Here is a 20,810-nt window from a genome sequence, read left to right as displayed (position 1 = left end):
AGTCGCAGGCTGCTCAAGAGTGAATAATACACTGTAAAGGGAATAATACACTGTTTCTTGAGGGCTTTCTAACCCAGAAGCATGAACTAACCAAAAAATTGTCACTGACAATCACTGCAAAGACTGAGGTGGGGTCTGAGAGACTCTTCTGGAAGGATGTGAAAGTTCTGCACAATGAAGTTTGTGTGTCTGCATGGGAGTTATGCACAAAACAGCTGAACACAGGTTTTTAATAAAAAAACACCTCTATAAACCCCCAGTTCCATCACTAGGTAGCTCGGGAGGTGCCTGAGTGCCACGGCAGCATCACAGAAACATTTCATGGACAGATATCTTGGATATCTGACAACTCAGCTGCAACTGACGAAGTTTAGGAAAACATAAAGCAACCAAAACCAGACTTTTACAAAGAATCTTAAACTATAGGTTATCCTTTGTAAACCTATTACCCTCATTGCACAAAAAAGGAAAGTTACACGTGTTTGTGTGTTCTAGTGGCAACAGAAAAAACTATATTAATGGTAAATGTTCAAGAACTACCCCTGTCTGGTGAAATGACATCTGGTAGCAGGGTAGAACAAGAAAAACCTATTGAAGCTCTCTTCTGCAATCACCTCTTGGATACCTTAGCCGTCAATACCATTTGCTTGGAATTTGGAATTCAGGAAAATGAATAGAAGCAATGTCAGCTGTACTGAGGAAATTTCTTTCTTTTGGTAGCTAATTATTTTCCACCATTCACTCAGGTCATGTTTTCTAAATAATCAGGCTAAAAAAGATTTATTTTTTTTTTTAATAATGAAAGCTTAGTTCCTTGTACAATTTAGGGAACATGATTTAGGGAACAGGAGCTTCAACAAAACCCTTAACATACTATAGTGCTGCAACAACAAATAACAATACCCATCTTGTTCTAGGAAGAAGAAATCCTGCACATTAACAGGATAAGACAGCAAGGAAGTCAAGTAGCTACATTTTTTTCTTATTAGAGGAAATCCAACACATGTTCTCCATACAGCAATGGGGTGACAGCAGCTGGAGCAAGAAAAATAAAGCAAAACACCCTGTGTACACAGAGTAACACAAAATTATGAAAATACAGGGAAAATAAACAAAATACTATAAATTAGATTATAACATGGTATAAAAAGCTTTCTTCAGATATATCTAGGGGTTGTCCAGCAGCCACCCTTTAATAACTTTGTTCTTGTAAACAGAAAATTTGAGATTTTCTTCACAATAGAGATAACTGGGCAAGGGTGTCTTTGCCTCAAATACATAGAAAAAAATCCAAATTAAATACATTAATAGTTTTGGTACAGAGAAATAACTCTAAACCTGAACAGTAAACAGGAATGACCCACTGCATTTGGACTGTTTTCTGTGACCCTGCTACTGCAAACAGGTGTGACTCTGATCAGAGTATTCACACACAAAATGCCACTCGACCATGAAATTGTTTGCCAGGCGAGGGCCAGAGTCCCTGATCCTGCTGTCGGACCTGTCCAGGCAGATCCCAACATCTGTGCAGAGCTGGGACCAAGCCAACGGGGTCGTGCTCCACAGGGATTCACTGCCTGCCTTTACAAATCTCACTGAAATCCTACTCGCGTAAAACTGATTTATTAAGTGAATGTCGCACTCAACTGTATGCATATGCACAGTCTGTGCATTTTTGTGCCACTCTTTTAATAGAAAAGACATTAAAATTCACCTCAGGGGTTAAATTATTCCCTTAATTATCTACTACTTAAGATCTCAGTACATTTCAGACTAAAATTTAGGTTTGCAATATGGAAATCAGATCTGAAAGCAGAATTGGAAAATGTTTTCCAGATCCTTTATGTCTCAGAACATGATATTTATTATGTACCTTATAGAGAACTTTGTCTTCCACTTCCTGTGTCAGAGAAAACCAGACAGGTCATGCACCTCTTCTGGTGTGAATTATGCACAGAACTACTTTCTTGGGTAAATGAGCCTCTGATGGGTTACAGACTGCTGCATCTGAATTTTGTTACAGGTATCCTCCCTAAGTGGCACAAATCCAGTCTGTGGATGTTGCTGTGACAGCACTTTGAAGATGTACACTGAAGTTAAGGAGAGGTCACATTAAAACAGGCTAGAAGGACAAAGTGAAGTGCAGACTTTCACCTTAAGTCAAGTTAGGTATTTTTTGTTCTCTTTGATTATGCCACAACCTCCAGAGGGGAGAAAATGGGAGATGAAATGCTGTATTTCATCTATCTGTGTGCACCACAGGTTTAATGTTTTCAGAGGTTATCACGTGCAGACTTTCACCTTAAGTCAAGTTAGGTATTTTTTGTTCTCTTTGATTATGCCACAGCCTCCAGAGGGGAGAAAATGGAGATTAAATGCTGTATTTTATCTATCTGTGTACACCACAGGTTAATGTTTTCAGAGGTTATCACGGTTAAAATGCAGATATCTCAAAATAAGAAACAAGATTTCCAAGCTTTCCCTTAAATGTATCCCAGTGCAGGCCCTTGGACCCATGTAAATATGAGTGCCTGTAACACCCAGGCCTTAATTCTGCAGAAAATTCAAAAAGACCATTATCTGCTCCCTGTGACTCGTGTTATGTAATGTGCATCTCATATTTAGCGTGGTGTTTGGATGTGACAGTTCTAGTCAGCCATGGATATCCGTGTTCCCTCCAGAGGCCTCCCTGCCTTTCCTCCTCATTACTTCACTTTTCACCACCTCTCATAAGGCATTTGTTGTTCAGCTGTTCTTATTAAGAGCTGCACGTCTCCTGCAATTTGTGATCTTCAGGATTCATCTTTCATCATATTAGAGAGCAGATGGAAGTTGTAAGTCCTTGGATTTTCCAGAAATGTGCTAAGCAAGTCTGAAATGAGTCACTTAGATGTATTAACGGAGCAGTCGAGCTGATAACAAAATCTGTGTTTGGCATATTGTGCAGACATAAGACTCTCACTTTCACTTTTGCTTTTCATGAGGCTAAAGAAGATTGCATTTAGGTGAAGTGCCTCCAGCCTGGGCAAACAGGAAAAGGAAAATGCTTCCCATCAGTGCAGCTGTGCTTACTCTGCTGCAGACAAAGGCATGGCCACACACCAGAGGCAGCTCTGCTGCTGCCTTTTTCCTATCCTGGAAATGAAACTTGGGACAATTTTAGTACGGAGGTGTTATAAAAGGGGATCATGTGCTAAGCAAGTCTGAAATGAGTCACTTAGATGTATTAACGGAGCAGTCGAGCTGATAACAAAATCTGTGTTTGGCATATTGTGCAGACATAAGACTCTCACTTTCACTTTTGCTTTTCATGAGGCTAAAGAAGATTGCATTTAGGTGAAGTGCCTCCAGCCTGGGCAAACAGGAAAAGGAAAATGCTTCCCATCAGTGCAGCTGTGCTTACTCTGCTGCAGACAAAGGCATGGCCACACACCAGAGGCAGCTCTGCTGCTGCCTTTTTCCTATCCTGGAAATGAAACTTGGGACAATTTTAGTACGGAGGTATTATAAAAGGGGATCTTTATTTGGGGGCTTTCAGGGGAAATTGTGGAAAGATGTCTAAAAAAGCCCACCCCCACAGGGGTGAGTATAATGAGGAAATCAGTATAATGATGAAATCACCAATTAGGAGCACAAGAGCGATGGAATTCCCCCCTCTCCAGTGAAGCCCCTTCCCTGGAGCCCTCCCTTGGCACTGGCTGTACTGTGTCCATGAAATGCATCTCCAGGAGCTGCTCTCAGCCTGGAAAGAACCAAGACAGCTCAGGGGCTTTGTGCCCCTGGGGCTTGGAGCTCTGGAATTCACTTTCCTTTTCTTTTGGGAAAGGCCATGGAAAAGTACTGGGAAAACTAGCCACTAATACAATAGGCTACAGAGCTACAAATATAAGCGTGAAGAATACAGAGAACACAGAAAAGAAAAAAGGCAAAAACCAAATGGCATCAGTGCAGAGCCACAAAATGTCCTTGTCCTCAGCCCAAGGAGATCTGACCAGCTGAAGTGGGACTGCTCAGTGCAAACCCTGAACCACAAACATCAGGAGGGACCCTGGTGTGGAAGATGAACCATCAGGAGGAAGAGCACGAGAGGGAAGAAGAGGCACAGGGAGTGAGCCCTGGCAAGGCTGAACCCAGCACTTGCTCCCTATTGATCAAGTGTTTGTGCTCTGTTGATGTAAGGCATTATGTACAATCAGTGTTAAATATTAATGCCAGAAAATCTCCAGCTCTAAATTCAGAGTTAGTCCATTTAACATTCCCAGTGTTACTAACCTACAACTTGACCTCCTTTAGTGACGTTCTGGAGTGCTGTAAGAACAGACTGTGTGCACTCTGCCATAAGTAAGGATGATCTTGATGTCAACAGTGACAAATAAAATGTTTTTAAAATAGAACTATTAAAAAAAAGTTTGGAAACAGGACATTTCTCAATGCTACTTAAACTTACAGTAGACTGTGTCTTCTCAATATTAAAGGTGAAATAAATTCAAAATAAGTGAAGCTTCTACAATTTTAGAGGCAATGTGTAAAATCTAGAAGGTTTGCACTTCTGTATATTGAATTATTACATAATTGAACACACCCCATGATGTGTGTACATGCATAAGTACTTTCATTTGTAAAAGAAAAAATATCCTCTCTCCTCTGAAACCTTGATTTTAAGTTCACTCCAAATGACAAAGTTTAAAATTTAAACTGCAATACAGCTTTCACTATGGTAGCATAAATAATCCATTTGAGCAAATGAAAAAATTAAAATTTGAATGAGCAGAGTTCATTCAATTGCAAGACATTTTATACAGGATACATTTAACAACATTACTCTAAGAAATGGCTGAAGTTGAAAGTGTTCATCAGGACAGCCACACAGGAAAAGAAATTGCAGTGCCCTGGGACTTCCATTGAACTGGTCAGAAACTTCCTGTGGAGAGTTTTTCCAGGCAATGACACATGTCACATCTTTAGAGCAGAAGGACCTCAGCTTTATTTTAATTATAAAGAAAGCCAATGACTTCACAATGCAGAGAAATGAATCCATGGAGACACCTGTCATGAGCTAAAGTATCTAGTAAGTTAACAGTCTGTCTATCAATGTTAAAAAGAAAAATATTACAACCGGATTTTACCTGTTTTTGAAAAAAATTAAGCTACTCTAGAAGGCTGTGAAGCAGCCTGTGCATTCCAGCCACTTCCGTTTGCCTTTCAGCCTCTACCTCATCCTGTGAATTCCACATTATCTCTTCAACCACTCACTTCTCCCTTAACTTCCTGTGCCTTCACATCCCCCTCCTCTCCTCCAAGCAAAAGAAAACCAAATTTTGTCCCATTTCATGGATTTGGCATGGTTCTGCATACACTGTATATAAATCTTTTTGGTGCTCCACTCTAAATAAATACTGTTTTTCACAGAGAATGTTCCCAAAGCCTAGCCTCATTAAAATGGCTGTTATCTCCCATTGTTCTCAATGAAAGTTAAGCTAAAATGGTTGTTAGAGAAGAGGAAAAAGAAAGAAATGTGTCCACTGCCTCCCTCTGGGAACCATGAAAGAGGAGCTAAATTACCTTTGGGGAAATGTTGGGTCCTTATCCTGTCTGAGGCTTCCACTGAGCTCAAACTAATTAACTATTTTACTTCTAAATTCCAAGGAAATTAAATATTCACTCAAAGAAGAGCAACTGGAATTTTGGGGAGGAAATGCTGCTTGTGCTCTCTGAAACAAGTGGCTGAGTTCTCACATTAAAAGAGAAGCAAAGCACAAAATTACCTGGGAAATTACCTCTATAAACAGAAAAATTACGTTGGCTGTAAGAAGCAACACGTTTCTGTATCAGAGCTTACAATTAACTCTTGTGACAGAGAGCAGCTCAAATCCAAGCACTGTATTTTCTGCTAATTTATGGGAAGGAATGATGAAGAAGGATGCTATGAGAAGTACAAGCACATCTTCCCTCTTCATGAAAATGTGAGAACAAGAATTCAACTGGGAAATTTCTTAGCAGGAAACAGGAAATTAATCCTGATTTTCCTGCAAAAGGAGTCTCTGCAATCCAAGGGAAGTACCAATTGCTCCACTTTGAAAAACTTCTGGTGAGCCAACAAAAAGTTTCATACTCTTGGAGATCCACTGCAATATTCTGATATTCAAGCAATGTTGTTTGTGGCCTCTGGGAGCTGGAGCATGCTTTTAACTAATCCTTTCCACACTATTAATGAACAGCTACTGAGCAATAAAATTAAGGAGAGGGGAGACTGTGGCAGCCCATCTCGCCTGTGTAAATTCTGTGTAAGACCCTCAGATGGTGACCCACCCTGTCCTCCCCAAACCTCCCAGGGAACACTGGCCTTCATGCAGACAAACCACTGTCCTACACCAAGGACAAGAATCCTAAACATTTATCCAGCTCTTCACATTCACTGCATTTTTGGCTGTACACACGAGAAAGTCAAGGATGCACCACCTTGGGAGATTACACCAAACAGCATTCTGCAAAAAACATGGTTTGCTAATTGTTTACTGTTGTGCAATCTTTAACCATATGGATTTACTTAATGTCTTCAGGTATGGAATTTCAAAGTAAATGCAAATTCTTTGTTTCCTTCTGGCTTCCATATCTAAGAACACATTTTAGTGCATACATATCTGAACAGTGTGTGACATGATCTCCACAGAATGAAAAGAGCAGTAAAGGAACTTCATTCAAAATTAAATATGAATGCTACTTACAGAAAAAGAGAGAATACAATTTTAACAATGAATGTGTGAGAGGAAATGCCTATTAACTACAAAAAGAATGCTACGGCCACTTGGAAAATTTTTTTTTAAGAAATAACCTGTTCTCCACCTGGACACAAGGACCATCTATAGAGTAGACAAATCAATTGTCTGAGAACATATTCTGAGGGTGAAATCACTGACTTGGTGATGATCTGCACACATGCAAAGGGCCTTCCAAAACTTTGTGGAACTCGGGTAAGGAACTAACAGGTAACTCAGATCTGCAGCATTGCCTCTGGAACAAAATCCCTGGGGCAAAGCAGGACAGCTTGTCTTTTTTTGCCCTTCTATGGGAGAATAAGGATCATGGGGAGATTTTTTTCCTTCTGTTTTAAGCAGAAGGAGTTTAACATGCATTCTCCACAGAAACTGGCAGCTGGAAACCAGACCTAGAATTCCATTTTCAGCAATAAAGCTGGAAGCAAAAGCTGCCCTAGCTAGGCTGCCTGCAGAAGGTCACAGTAGCAAGAGATGGGTCAGGCAATCAAGAAGGAAAACAAGTTCCTCCATCCCTGTTGCACAAAAGGCAGAGAAGAAGGACAGCAGTTTAATGAAACCAGAAACAAAACAGTTCTTGTGGGAGAACAGTCTCACAGGTTTTCCATGGTAATCTGTAGTTCAAAATAGACATAAAAGTTTTCACAACTCCTCAAATACTGAGTATTGATAATGATTAGTTAAGGGGACTTGGTGCATTTAGGGTGTGCAAGTCCCTCTTAGTTCTACTGAAGGGAGATGGGTTCAGAGAATAAAGTAGTAATTTCTCTCCCCATAAAACATAGAAATAAATGCAGAGACCCAACTTTTCTGAAAAGAGGCGCACAGAGATTGAGCAGCCACCTCAAATGTCCACACACTATGCTCAGTAACTTCTAGGAAAAACTTATTTATCTACTTATGACCTTTAAAAGGAATAATCTGGACAAAAGCAATGACAGCATTGTCTTTAGTACGCTTACAACCCTCTGTCACAGAGCTCAGCACTGAACTGTGCCAACAGGGCAGAGGGATGTGGGCGCAGCTGGTTTCAGTCTCTGGAGCAAGGAGTGTCTTTGGTTTGTTCCTGTGCATTACCTGGAATTTTTCTGGGAGACACAGACACAAACCAGACACTTCTCCCCATAGCAGAAGTGATCTTTCAAAGAGCTGGGGAGAAGAACTAATCAAACCTGACTTGGAAAATAATCAAGATCTTAATACAGCTACATGTGAGAAACAGTGTACCCCTTCTTTGCAACAGCACCACATGGAAAAACTTCCATGCCAGGAGCGTGAGATGACAGGAGCACAGGAATTTCTGGAGAGTAAAAATATCTCAACTGCTATGTACAGAAATCATCTTGTAAGGAAGGATTTTCAGGTACCACCCTTTCAAACCCTGAGATGGGGATGAATGGCCAGGCCTGAGAAGGAGCAGGATGGTCATTTGTGGCCATCAGAAGAAGGGGTACTGCTAAAAATCCAGTTTTTATTTCCCCTTTTGGACCCACTTTTCAGCTTGGAAAGAAATGGAAGGAGATGCATGTTGGAACTTGCTTCTCTCAGCAGAAGATCTCAAAAGGTGGAAAAACGAGCTCTTAACTAGAGAGGTGAAGAAATCTCCTCAGGACATCATGAAGAAACACAAACCATTCTACACTGAAGACTGAATTTTGCCTCAGACCATCCATGTACATGATTTCTCACAAGACTTCAAAGCGTGCAGAAGTTTTCCTCCAGGAAAAAGTAAAGTAACAGGTACCCAGAAAAAAATCACAGGGATTTTTCTGCTTAAATGAAGCTATTCCTACTGAAACGCCTGCGGTATTAACAGGCTGGATAAGCAAGCAACAGTTTTCTTTCCTGAGTCACCTGAAAAAATTTCCAATTCTACATGATAGATCTTAAATCTTCCAGGCCAGGAGCTATCTCCCTGATCCGGCACATGCACATTCATGACATGCATATTTTCAAGCCTAAAAAAGTGATAAAAATGTACCTAATCAGTTCAGAACCTTGTTCATTCAGAAGGAAACATATCCAGTGGCAAATCTTGACAGAATATAAACATAAAATCCATTTTAAATATGGGGGAGCTGCAAATACTTAAATTCAGGATCAGCATGGAAAATCTCCTTTATAAATCCAGAATAGGGCTTTACTTTTCTATTTAGTGGATTTTAGTAAGATGAGCATTGTAGTGCTGGAAGCAACAACGCACTGTCTGAGGGGGGAGAGAAATCAAACAGCATTAATCTTGCAATTACAGTTCAGATAATGTAAAGCTTGTAAGTAAACTTGAAGAAACTCAGTCTTTCTGTGTATTCATTTTGTGAGTCAACCTGTGTGTTCCTGCCTGACTCGCAGCTATGCTGAGTGAGGCAGCAATATTTCCAAATCATTAAATCATCTGCAAGTGCTTTCCTCCTCCATCAGGCATTCCTAAGCCTTTCTCTCTCCACAAAAGCAAAGACAAGATTATTTCCTCTCCAAACACAGCCCACTCAGCTACAGCTGCCATGTCTGCAGCAGCCAGACCATGCACCCCTTCAGCAGGAATGGTTTTTCTTAGGTCAAGTGGAACACATGCCTAATAAAAAATTCTGAATTGCTCGTATGAATTAATAAACAAGCCTTCTGTGCTGTTTTGTACGTACAATAACAGTTTTCACATACAACAGCACAGCTACAAATGCTCTACTACTTGACCTGCAATGTAGCAGCAGAGTTTTGATTTACCAGCCCTGGCAGGAGGAGGAATCCAGCAGCAGCTTCTGATGGTGGGATTTTGACCTCTCCACAGTCCATGGTAAGACACTGTGTGGATCAGGATTTCACTCACTACATGTTCATCCTCCTCTGCTGTGAGATCTGCTTGGCTATATCCCAACACCATTGTCTTGTTCTTTGACATGAACTTACAATGCTACCTTAAAATACCAGACACAGAAACCATGATGAAGACTGTCCTAAGCAAAACCTAAGTGATACCAAGGAGCATTGTGAATCTTGTGAGGGACTAAATGAATTTATCCCAGCTGTGACAAAAACAATGCAAAGCTCTTCGTGCCACCTTAAAATATCAAGAGAACGGGTTTTACAAACATCAGACACATTAATTTCTGAAATAAATCAAACTGCTTCTAAATTAAGTGTTCATCCTGTCTTGATGTGCAAATAGATTCATACCATGATTTTATCTTTTCTTCATGAAGCATGACTATACACAGTAAGTTAAATATTCAATCACACAATTGTAGGACACACCGAACTTGCATTTTCTCACTTTTCTTGAATTATGACAATACACATCATAAATGAGCAATAAGGCCACGTAATATTCCAAGGCCTGTAGAAATTAGAAATGTTAATAGAACATGCTAAAGGAGCTTTCTAACTACTTTGATTCACCTACTCAAATTCCTAGTATACCTCTAAGTTTAGACTCAATAGTGAACTTACTGATCAGTTGAACTCTCCTCAGCTTAAAGGTTTGTGGACTCCTTTTAGACTCCAAATACTTTTTCACTGAAAATTTCCTCTTGCTGATCATTCTGTTTCACAATTTTGTTTCACAACAATATTTACATTTTTCAGATTTTTGGCTTTTGTTACATACACTTCATTTTGAGAACAAAATGTCCCCCACTGAAGTCAACTGCTGTGTTTTGGATCTGCCCAGATTTAAATCTCTAAAGTCATTCCTCACGGCCTTACACTATTCCCGTAAAACAACTGCTCCTTCAGTGGAATTAAACCTTCGTCTAATAACAAGGAACCAAAATATTAAGTAGCTAATACAAATAGCTAAGTCTTTTCTTTTTCCAATAGAAATCTTTTTATTTACAACAGATTAGGACAAAATGACCACAACTATTGTGTTTGCAAGAGATACCTCATTTTTAATTTGAGGAATGTGTCTTACTCAGTTGGCTGACCTTAACAACTCTGTGAGTACAAAATGTCCTTAAACTTTGTTCCTCTCTCTGATAATTATGTCTTTCATTAATTATGTTTAGTGGTCAGCATAGCCTGGACATGACTGTGCAGCATTGTCCGAGCTCCTTAACCAGTCACCCTCACAATTTAACCACCACTACAGGGTGTTAAAGAGACATTGGTGAAAGATGCTGGACATCTCTGACTGTACTGATGGTGCTTCCAGAGTCTAAGGTGTTGTTTACTGCAAATAAACAACAGGGCAAGATCACCATTAGCTCACACATTGTAGGATGCCAAGCCATTACCAGAATTTGACAACAGAAAATGGAAAATGGTCACTTTGCTGATTCATTTCTGTTGTTCCCAATCTGTGTTTACAAGACACTGGGATAGGGTAGTCTAATGCAGTTTTATCCGTAGAAATATTTTTTGGCAGTAACTAGACACTATTTATGAGGCAGACATGGAAAAGACTCAAGGAAAGAGGTTTCACAGTTGTATTGTGAAAACTACTCTCACTCAAGACTCCCCTGCTGTGTTTTGAATGAAGTCTCAAAGGCAGCAAAACTGTCATGAAACTTCTGTCCTCTATTCCTCCTGTTGCCTTCGACCAGCTGATTTTGCATTTCACTTATTCTGTGTTGCTTGATTGTTTATTAGGGTGAAAAATCTCCAGGTTATAAAAGCATATGACCCCCCCAGTTTCAGCCAGGGTAGTCCTGACAGAAGGCAGAGATCAATTCCATCTACAGAACAGTCTCTTCCTTAGCACTGAAAGAGCACAGATATTTGGGCAGGTCACATCCATGCTTCTATCTGCCCTGTGTCTTTGTGGCCAATCTCATGTGTCCATGGCATGGGGGACAGAAGGCCACTCTTTATTCTGCATTTAACACTTGGGACAGAACCTTGATCTCTGAGACAGCTTCCAGGAGTCCCCCATATCCTGCTGGCAATTAAAGAATTAGGAATTCCTAATTCTAAGGAGAAATTAGAAAAATTTCACTCACTAGAAAACTGAGTGTTAGAAATTAACAACACCTGTGTTTCTGAGCCACTGCAGTGCAGAAATACTTCTTTATTGTATTTACACATGCAATTAATGTAGCCATGGTAAAGACACACAAAACTTACATAGTCATGAAAGGCTTTTGCTTCACTCGAGTGTTCACATGTTTCTCGTCTTTCTGGAGCTGCACAGTAGAGATCCCAGAACACACTGCAAGGGAAGAGGTTACAGGGATGATGAGAGTGTCACTGCTCATCTGGATTTTATGTTATACACACACCCCACATGGATGTTCCCATGCAGAAATGTCACTTTCTCTCCAAAGAATGGGAACACTCACCTCTAAGGAAGAATTTGGATTTGTGGTTCATCTGTGAGGAACCAAGCCCTGCCATCTGATTTCTGAGGCAAGCAGTGCTGTATTCCTTTAACACCACTGCACTACAGACCAAGAATCTGGTCTAATATATATGAATACAGTGTGTGTTACTGTTCATTTAATCTTACCCCTCCAGCAACTGCTCAAACGACTTCCACAAAGCATGGGAAGGAATGGATTTGTAATAAAAGGGAAAGGGAAGAAACTGGAGAGAAAACTGGGAATCCTTCCATGGTCAGGGTTCCTGGAATCACAGAACAATTTGGATTGGAAGGATTTTAGAGCCCATCCAGTCTCCACCACCTTCCACCATCCCAGGTTACTCCGAGCCCCATCCAGCCTGGCCTTGGACACTTCCAGGGATGAGGCAGCCACAGCTTCTGTGCACAAATGTCCAGTCCTGTGCTCACACCAAAGCTCCCTGAGGATCTGGTGCCCAGGCAAGCACAAAAAATGCATGGGCATGTTCTTAAGTCATAAAGAATAAAAGGAAGGCTATTATGGCACATAATCCCATTGGTCTTCCCCCACAAACTCCTTCAACTGTAGTTACATACCAATCAGTTCTACCACAAAGTTTCTGGAATGAAACTGTGTCTATGCTAGAATGACTTAATAATATATTTGATAATAAAATTTGTTGGAGCTTCATAGCGGTTTTTTACTGATTTAGACTTAATCCTCTATAACTTAATCCAGCACCATGATATGGATGTATGGACAATTTGAGCACTCTGCTGCAGACAATCAAAATTACGGATAATGCAGACATTAGAGATAAAAGGGACATGTTCTTGCCAGGCTTCCATCAGACAGCAGAAGCTGTGAAAGGATGGTCAAAGAAGGATACTCCACTTCCCAGGCAGCTGTGCAAATCACCTGGGTTCAAATGGAACCATTTCAAAACCTGTGAATTCTTGTACTACTGACAGCTGGGCATATTCTCTGCACTTCTGCATTTCTTCAAACACAGGCTTGTTGGATATACTAAAATAATGAATAAATAGCTCGGCTGCACAGCAGTGCCTCTGAGCACTCTTCTCCCCTGGGGAATTCTACACACACAGCTATGGACTGCAGACTGAGCAAGCTCACATCTACACACAGTCTCTGTATTTGCTGTGTTTTCTTTCCAAATGCAAGTATTTATTATATGTAGAATGACCCCTTAGCTGCAAAATGTGCTGGAAGTTGGTGAAGAAGGAAAGCCAGGCCACCTCCTTTCTTATCAATATACTATGCACTATTTCTTTTTTCTGTATCCACTATCCAGTATCTTTTGCTATTATTTCCTTTTCTGTATCTAATTTTCTGTTATTTTATTCCTTAACAAGAGAATGCTTCTTAATCCTGATCCTCTCACTCTTTTCACAGTGTTCACCTGAATTTCTTGCCTCCAGCAGCTGGAACTGGACATCAGCCACTTCTAAGAAAATCAGAGGAGAAGAAAACTGGTACTTACCACCACCAGGAATGCAAGAATCCTGGGGGCTCCCCCAGTGTGATGTTTTTTTCCCATCTTATCTAAAATAAAATGATAAAAACAAAGGTGTACATTCTTGTGGTCATTGTGACTAAAAAGCATTACATAATTCAGATAGAAAAAGGATGAGGAAGAGAAGATTTCACAGTTATGAGATGCTTTATGGTCTTTAATTTGGATGCCCTATTTACTTATTTTGCTACATTCAATGATATAGCTGCTACTTAAAATTACCTCCTTTTATGCTGGGGAAGCATAGTTTAGAATTTTATTCTTTGGCTTGTTTTTTTTAATTCTGAATATATTGTGTGCTATTTTAAGGTCAAAAATGCACGATTAAAAAAGTGATTATTAAGTACCCTTAAAACTGAAATCTTTTCCCATTTGCACAGGACTGATGCTGTGGATTCAGCAGGTGGCACTCTTCCCCCCGCAGCCAGGGCCAGCAGTGTTTTGTAATCCTCAAGGAGTGCTTCAGTCACAGGTAACGTGGCAAAAGTGAGGCAGCGCCACTGCCATAACCCAGCTCCCACCAGCCAGGGGAAATGTGCAGCTCCTCTGGATTGCTCTCCTGTGCTGGCAAGCTCTCCTCAACACCTGTACTGCCTGGGACTTCCTTCCCACCAAGGAAACTGGGTCTGTTTGATGCTGTTTTCAAAGGAAGTGCAGTTTAAGAACTCCTGAATTCAAACTTTTGTTGTCGATCAGGGAACACATTAGACAACACCAATCACAGCATCTGTCTCTCTGCAAAACTTCCCAAATGTTGTGCCTTGGCTGAAATCACACAACCACCTTTTCAATGCCTGTTGGTAGCTTGTGCTTAACTCCAAAATTAAATAGTTTGGGCTGTCACAAAGCCCACACAACACTGTCCAGAAGAATGTCTCATGTTAGAACTTGGTGGATGTTTGGTGCACATTTTGCATTGTGTGCATTGCAAACTCCTCTAGTGACAATGACACACAGCATAATTTCCTGTCCAACTCTCTTACAAAAGGAGTTGTTAAAAGCACAAACCATATTCTTCTCTAGAGACAGAAACAATGGCAGACAAGATGAGGGTTATTTTATTAAAATGCTTAAACAGGCTTAATATGAAAGGAATTTTAAGTGACAGATCCATATACATATATGTAAAAGTACATAAAAGCATAATATTAAAGGTAGATATAGTTTCATACTGTCATGGTCCTTCCTAAAGCTGGCATATTCCAAAGAGACTTAAGATTCTCAACTCACACTTGATTTTCACATCAAATTCTTAGGAAATTTAAACACATAAAAGTTTTTGTCAATAGCAGAATATGTAGCTCGCATGCCTAAAAATATTGTTTGGACTTACATGAAAATCCATTTAGAAAATCTCAAATATGAAGAAACCTAATGCAATTTTGATATATTATATGAACACAACTTTTCAAAAACAATTATGCTATTTTAAATTGTCTATAAAAGATAACATTGAGCCACTGCCACTTGAGTTGGTAAAGGTGGCAGAATGAAAACCAACATCCCTCGCACAGTAGTTAATACACAAAAAACATATTTCACAAAGTTCCTGAAGTGCTTAAGTGCTTAAAGTTCCTTAAGTGCTGGCAGGAAAAACTGATGAACATTTGAAAGGCAAAGGCACTACAAAGGTATTACACACTCTTCAAACACACTTCTCTGAGGCACAGCTGCTCCTCATGCGCCCTGGGAATGTCTTGGAAAGACTTGTATTAATAATCAGGAACACACAGTACCTCTGAGAAGGTTCAAAATCACATAATGAAGAGATGCACTGTACAACCAGAACGAAAAAAGGGGTTCCTGAAGCAGAAATACCATTCCCTTAGGAGCAAAAATTATGTCTGTGAAGAACACCCACATTATGTTTAAGCAGTAATTGTTTTCTTCAAAGCAGGGCCTGGTGAGAAAATTATCCAGTTCAGGTCTTTTTGGGTGCTGGGACATATGTTATCTTGAGAAACTGATTGGAAGAAGGAGACTGAAGGAAATGTGGAAGTTTCGGACTCTTTTCAAGAATTTTTGTTTTGGTTTTTTTTTTACATATCCATACTTGTGTCTAACACAGCAGATGTGGTCTGTCTGATCAATGGGACTTATGAAGAATTATTATTTATAGAAAAAAAAAATATTCATTGTCAAGTGTACTGGTTAAGCTCATAGCCAGGGAATGATTAACTGTGAAATACCCACCAACCTGGCCCACCCAGGCTACTGGAATTATCCAAGGCTGGAATCTGACTTCCAGGTTAGAAAATAGGTGGGATAAGGATCAGGTCTTCAAGGGAAGCATACAAAAGTCAAACCAGACACAAAGAATGCCAAAAACATGGGGATGCTCAGGACAACCATCCCCAAGTTAGAGTATCACAGTGGATTCATGGATATCCCACTTCTATTTTCCTTTAATTTGGTTCCATTCCTCTGAGTCACAGCCCCTGGCAGATCTGTGAGAGAGGGATCTCAACCTTTAGACTCCACTGGCTGCCCTACAGCTCAGAAAATCTGTGTGGGCTCTTCTTTAAAGCCCCAACACTCAGCTTTAGAGATACTCCCAACTGTTTAACTTTAAAATGAAACCCACCCAAACTGAGAGAGCATCCAGCCCAGCAGTCACAGAACCATTCACAAGACCTGTCAGCACATTTACCCTCCTGCACTGCTAATTAGTGAGGGAAATAAACTCACAGCTGGTACCTCATACCCACTCTATGCACTACTAATTGTCCCTGACCTGTGTTTACCATTTCTTGATGAGTGCAAGTCTTAATTTTGAAGATTTGATGTATCCTTAGGTTTCATTGTTCAGACCTGAGAGTGTCTCTGCAACTCAAGACTGAATTAGTTTTAAAAGCTGAGTTTTAAGACACTGTATTTAATATTTTCAGGAAATTCAGATGTCATACCAGCTATGCTTCTGCCAACTGTTCATATTGCAAAAACATCATAAAAACAAAGTGAGCAAAATTTACCTTGTGCAATGCATTATTTACAAATGACAGCTGTTTTGGGAAAGCCAAGACGATACTTTACATTATTTTCTCTTATTTTACCAATGTTTTACTAAAGAGATAAAACAATTGTCAAAACCACCCTTATTATAAACGTAAACTGATCATGCTACAATTCTACCCTTTTTCCTTATCTCTGCTTTGTCAGTTTTGTGCAAACATCACAAACAACCCTCTGGATTTTCATTTTCCCCTCTTCCATCTTCAAAATGTCATCACCAGCATAATAATTTTATTTGCTTTTGAAGGAGGATCAGTTAAAGCAGCAAATTTTCCTAGGAAAATATCTCGTCTATTTTTTCCCAACTTCTGCTCAGTCTTCCTATTATTACTACTATTACTACACTATTGTTATTATTATTAGTTACTTTTATTGTTGTTGTTATTATTATCTTGTATGTTCTTGTCAAAGATTAAAAACAATAATAAACCCAGAAAACTTCAATGTGTTCAGCATACATTTGTATCCTAGGGTAAAAGTAAAATGCTTAGGAGACACAATTTACCTCAACCTTCACAAGATGCATAAAAAGTCTTTGAAAAGACTCTTAAAAAAGCCCAAAACTACTGTGTAAAGGTAAAAATTCCATTAGCCATTGAAAGTGTTTAAAAAAGCAGGACCTAAGTGGTTGTGGCTGTCATTGATTCAACACATGAAAAGAAGTGAAGTGGTTAAAAGCATGGTGAGAGCACAGAGAGATCAGCAGTGCTTCAGAGAAGGAGAATTGATAGTGTATGACAGTGGGATGTAAAATACATTTAGAAGGGCCCATCATTCACAATTGGAGATATCAATAGTAAGTTAAAAGGTCATCAAAACTGAGTACCATTGAAGGGTTCTCCAGCATGCCCACTTATTAGAGAAAATAGATTAATCTTCCCCAGTGTAGAATGGGGATTACAAACCACAGCAAAAATAGTTACAGGAGATCATGTAAAATGACATGACAAACTGGGTTACAGAGGATGAGGAACAGTGGACTGAGGCAAACTGATACCCAAGGTATCAGTATCTCTCTGCTCTTCCTCTAGACCAAATCATATTTATTTCACTTGCAGGCCCTCGGAAGTCATGTAAAAAACTCACCTCTGATAAAAATGTCTGGGCTGATTTCTGTGCTCCTACATGGAGCAGATATTCATATACGTACAGTGCTAATCTGAAAAATAAACAGAAAGGACAATATTTAGTATTGTGCATTTGTTTGCTCCTCTTCTTCAGAAATAAAGGATTATCACAAGTTTGAGATACGCCCCACTGCCTTCCACAAACCACAAGGTACTGAACGTGCCAAATCTATTACCTCTACCAGAATTTTTCAACTAGACATGCAGGTCAATCTGACCAGAGGTGTTTAAATAGTCATTAATTAAAACATTATTAAGACCCCAAATTACTTAATGTCAACATTTTTAATATTTGGACAAGTGCCTAGTGAGCTAACAAGGGACCCAGTGCTGCTCTGAGTGAGCATGCTTACTGTAAATACAATATTTTCATACAGTGTCACTGATTGCTTTTCCAGGTCAACTTTTTTAGCATGTGGAATGTGTCAAGCTGTTAGCACTCTTGAAAAATAGCCCTGTGGTTTTTCCAAAGAACATGGAAACTTCAGGCTGCATCAGGAGAAGCGATGGCAGCCTCGATGTATGGCATGGCTGAACAACCACAGCTCTGCAGCGAAGGGAAAACAGATCCTGAAATTCATCCAGACCTGGGCTCTGGTGGCAGCAGAGCTACAAATGACTGCCACAGCTCCAGCTGACTCCCCAGAGCCTCCTGTCTGTCTGTCTGTCTGCAAGCCTCTAGGCTGTCCAGGAGGAAAAGAAAGAGGAAGAGGGGGAAGAGAAGGAGGAGGAGAAGGAGGAGGAGAAGTAGGAGAAGGAGGAGAAGGAGGAGAAGGAGGAGGTCTTTTATATTTGCTACCTATTTCTAAGAAGTTAAATTTATTTGAATGCACCTCATGATACATGGCTATTCTTATTAGAAACATTCTCCCTCTTCATTTTCAAAAACCTGTAGATAGCTACACAAAGAAGAGAGGGAGAGGCTCTGCTTTCCTGCTCAAAACCATGTTCTGTGTGATCACTGTCATCATGGCTCTGCTAGAGCAGTAATTATAGCAGTGACCTAACAAGTGTGAAATTTTAAAATCTCAGAGAGGCCTTCCCCAAAAATGGTTTTCACTAGTTGTGAAATGGTTTCACTAGTTGTTTGTAAGACATTCACATATTACTTTACTCTCTGTCCAACCTCAAAAGAAAAGATGTACTTTTTCCCTCAAATTAAATATATATAATTCAAACATGTGACTAGTTTTAGTTTGAACTCTCTAAGTACTGTGGGGAGAGAAGATCTCTTAAGAGTTGACTTAATTCTTCCCATTTCAACTACCATGCAAATTTTAACCAAGAAATGTTGTAGACTAAATCTAAGACAGATGTAAGAGACAGAGAAGAAATGCTTTTCTGCCAATACATCCTGAATACCCAGTAACGCTTTTTTTTTTTTTTAAAGCACCTCATTTGTCTTATGAGAGTCCCTTTTTTGTTCTTATCCAAACATGAAGCCTGCGGTCCAGATAAAAGGGTTTGTGTGATCACATCCTTCCTGCCCCGTGAAGGAAGGCGGAGCAGCACAAACCCCGGGTTTGCTGCGGGGAGTTTCAGCACCCCCACGGCTCTGACACCGACTGAAAGCTTTGGCACACAGGGCATCTTGATGCCCACACTGACAGCACAAGGCTTTAATGCCCAGAGAGGTCTGTGCCTCCTCTCAGGACTCTGGGGTGCCTGCAGAGTGCTCCAGCACAGCCCAACATCCCTGCCTGTCCCCACTGCCTCTGCTCCAAAAACACAAGACATTTCAACACTGCAACAACAAGACAACCCTAAAACTTTTGACCTAAACACACAGAATGTGCTAATTAAGCACGATGCTAACTGTTACCATCTCCAGCTTTGTGTAAATGCTGTTACCTCTTGGGCTAAACAAACCAGCAGTGCAATGAAATTGTGTTTCATGCGTGTGTGGAGGGTAAAAGTGGCAGATTTCAGTAGAAGGCTTTAGGCTTGCAGGTTGGTCCAGCTGTGGTAAACCCCAGATTGCCAAGGGCTGTGCCAGGAGAGCTGGGACCACCTCCCACCAACAGATACAGGACAGGAGCACAGCACAGAATAATCCCACAGGGTCTCTATGGCTGCCCCAGCCCTTGTTATTGTGCTCTCAGGAAGCCTCTACAGAATGTAACAATGTTATGGGTTCATTCGGAAATAAATGTAAACAGAAATCAAAAGAGGGATACTAAGGTTTCGCTGTGTCACAGCGAAGGATCAATGGGAAACTGATGCTCTGGGGAAAGACGGCAGAGACGCCCAAAAAGGTGCAACACTGTGTAATAAGGAGAAATACCAAATATACAAACTGTAACGACAGGCGAGGAACAGAAAAGACAAAAACCAAGCTACAGTTCAAGTGTGTAAAATGAAGAAATTAATGAACAATTTCACATCCTGTCACAAGACTCAGAAAGTATTAGTGAGGTGGTCTTCAACACCAGAAGACTTGGGTTTGAAGTGACATTTTAAAAAGACAGTTTTTACTCATTAAACTGGTGTGAGAAACCGTGCAGAAGCAGCAAGCAGACATATGTTGAATTTTCACATTTGCATACTTGTTGACATCCCATGAGTAATGTGAGGAAAAAATATTTCCAATCAATTTATGACAATGCTGCAGTAATTTCTGCTAAAGACATGACACAGGCCAGAGCTCCCCCCTCCCTGCCAAGACAATTAGAGCACACATTCATCTGTACCCTGATGATACATTCACTCCATTAACAAACAAAAAAGGTTACTGCCTGACTCATGCTGCTAACCTGGTGCACTTTGCCTGAAGTTCCTGCTCTAATTGGACAAGGCATTCCTACATCCCACAAGCAGCTACTGAATTCCACAGAAAAGAGCCATTTAAGTGGTTCAAGTCAAGCATTTATCAGAATACTACCAGGAAATAAACAGTAATTCCTCTAACTGTGCAGTGGAAATTACATTCCTACATTTTAAAGATGGGGAGACGCAATTAGCTTAATGAGAACTTACAACTCAAGCCTTGCAGCACTATTTCCATTGGTGGAAACGTGGTGAACTCACCCAATTCCAAACCAAAAGACTAAGACTGCACATCACACAAGTGTTCCCACCACCTCCTCCGTCA

General features: G+C 40.2%; 1 protein-coding gene across 4 annotated transcripts in view; it reads right to left on the bottom strand.

Annotated features, from left to right (window-relative positions):
- SSBP2 (single stranded DNA binding protein 2) overlaps positions 1-20,810 on the bottom strand; it is a 135,532-nt gene that overhangs the window by 85,665 nt on the left and 29,057 nt on the right. For all 4 annotated transcript variants that reach the window (XR_005626231.1, XM_039696310.1, XM_039696311.1 and 1 more), the window contains exons 2-4: positions 17,679-17,751; positions 13,548-13,609; positions 11,832-11,916 (exon numbers count right to left, since the gene is read on the bottom strand). Coding sequence is in view for 3 of the 4 variants with exons in the window: in XM_039696310.1 (XP_039552244.1) it covers positions 11,832-11,916; positions 13,548-13,609; positions 17,679-17,751 (220 nt within the window). In the remaining variant the exon portion in view is untranslated. The remainder of the gene's footprint in view (positions 1-11,831; positions 11,917-13,547; positions 13,610-17,678; positions 17,752-20,810) is intronic.

The sequence above is a fragment of the Passer montanus genome, unplaced genomic scaffold (genome assembly GCF_014805655.1).
Source record: "Passer montanus isolate IOZ18808 unplaced genomic scaffold, ASM1480565v1 scaffold97, whole genome shotgun sequence".
NCBI lineage: Eukaryota > Metazoa > Chordata > Aves > Passeriformes > Passeridae > Passer > Passer montanus.
Note: the sequence above shows the minus strand (reverse complement) of the source record. Positions and strands in the feature narration are given on the sequence as shown.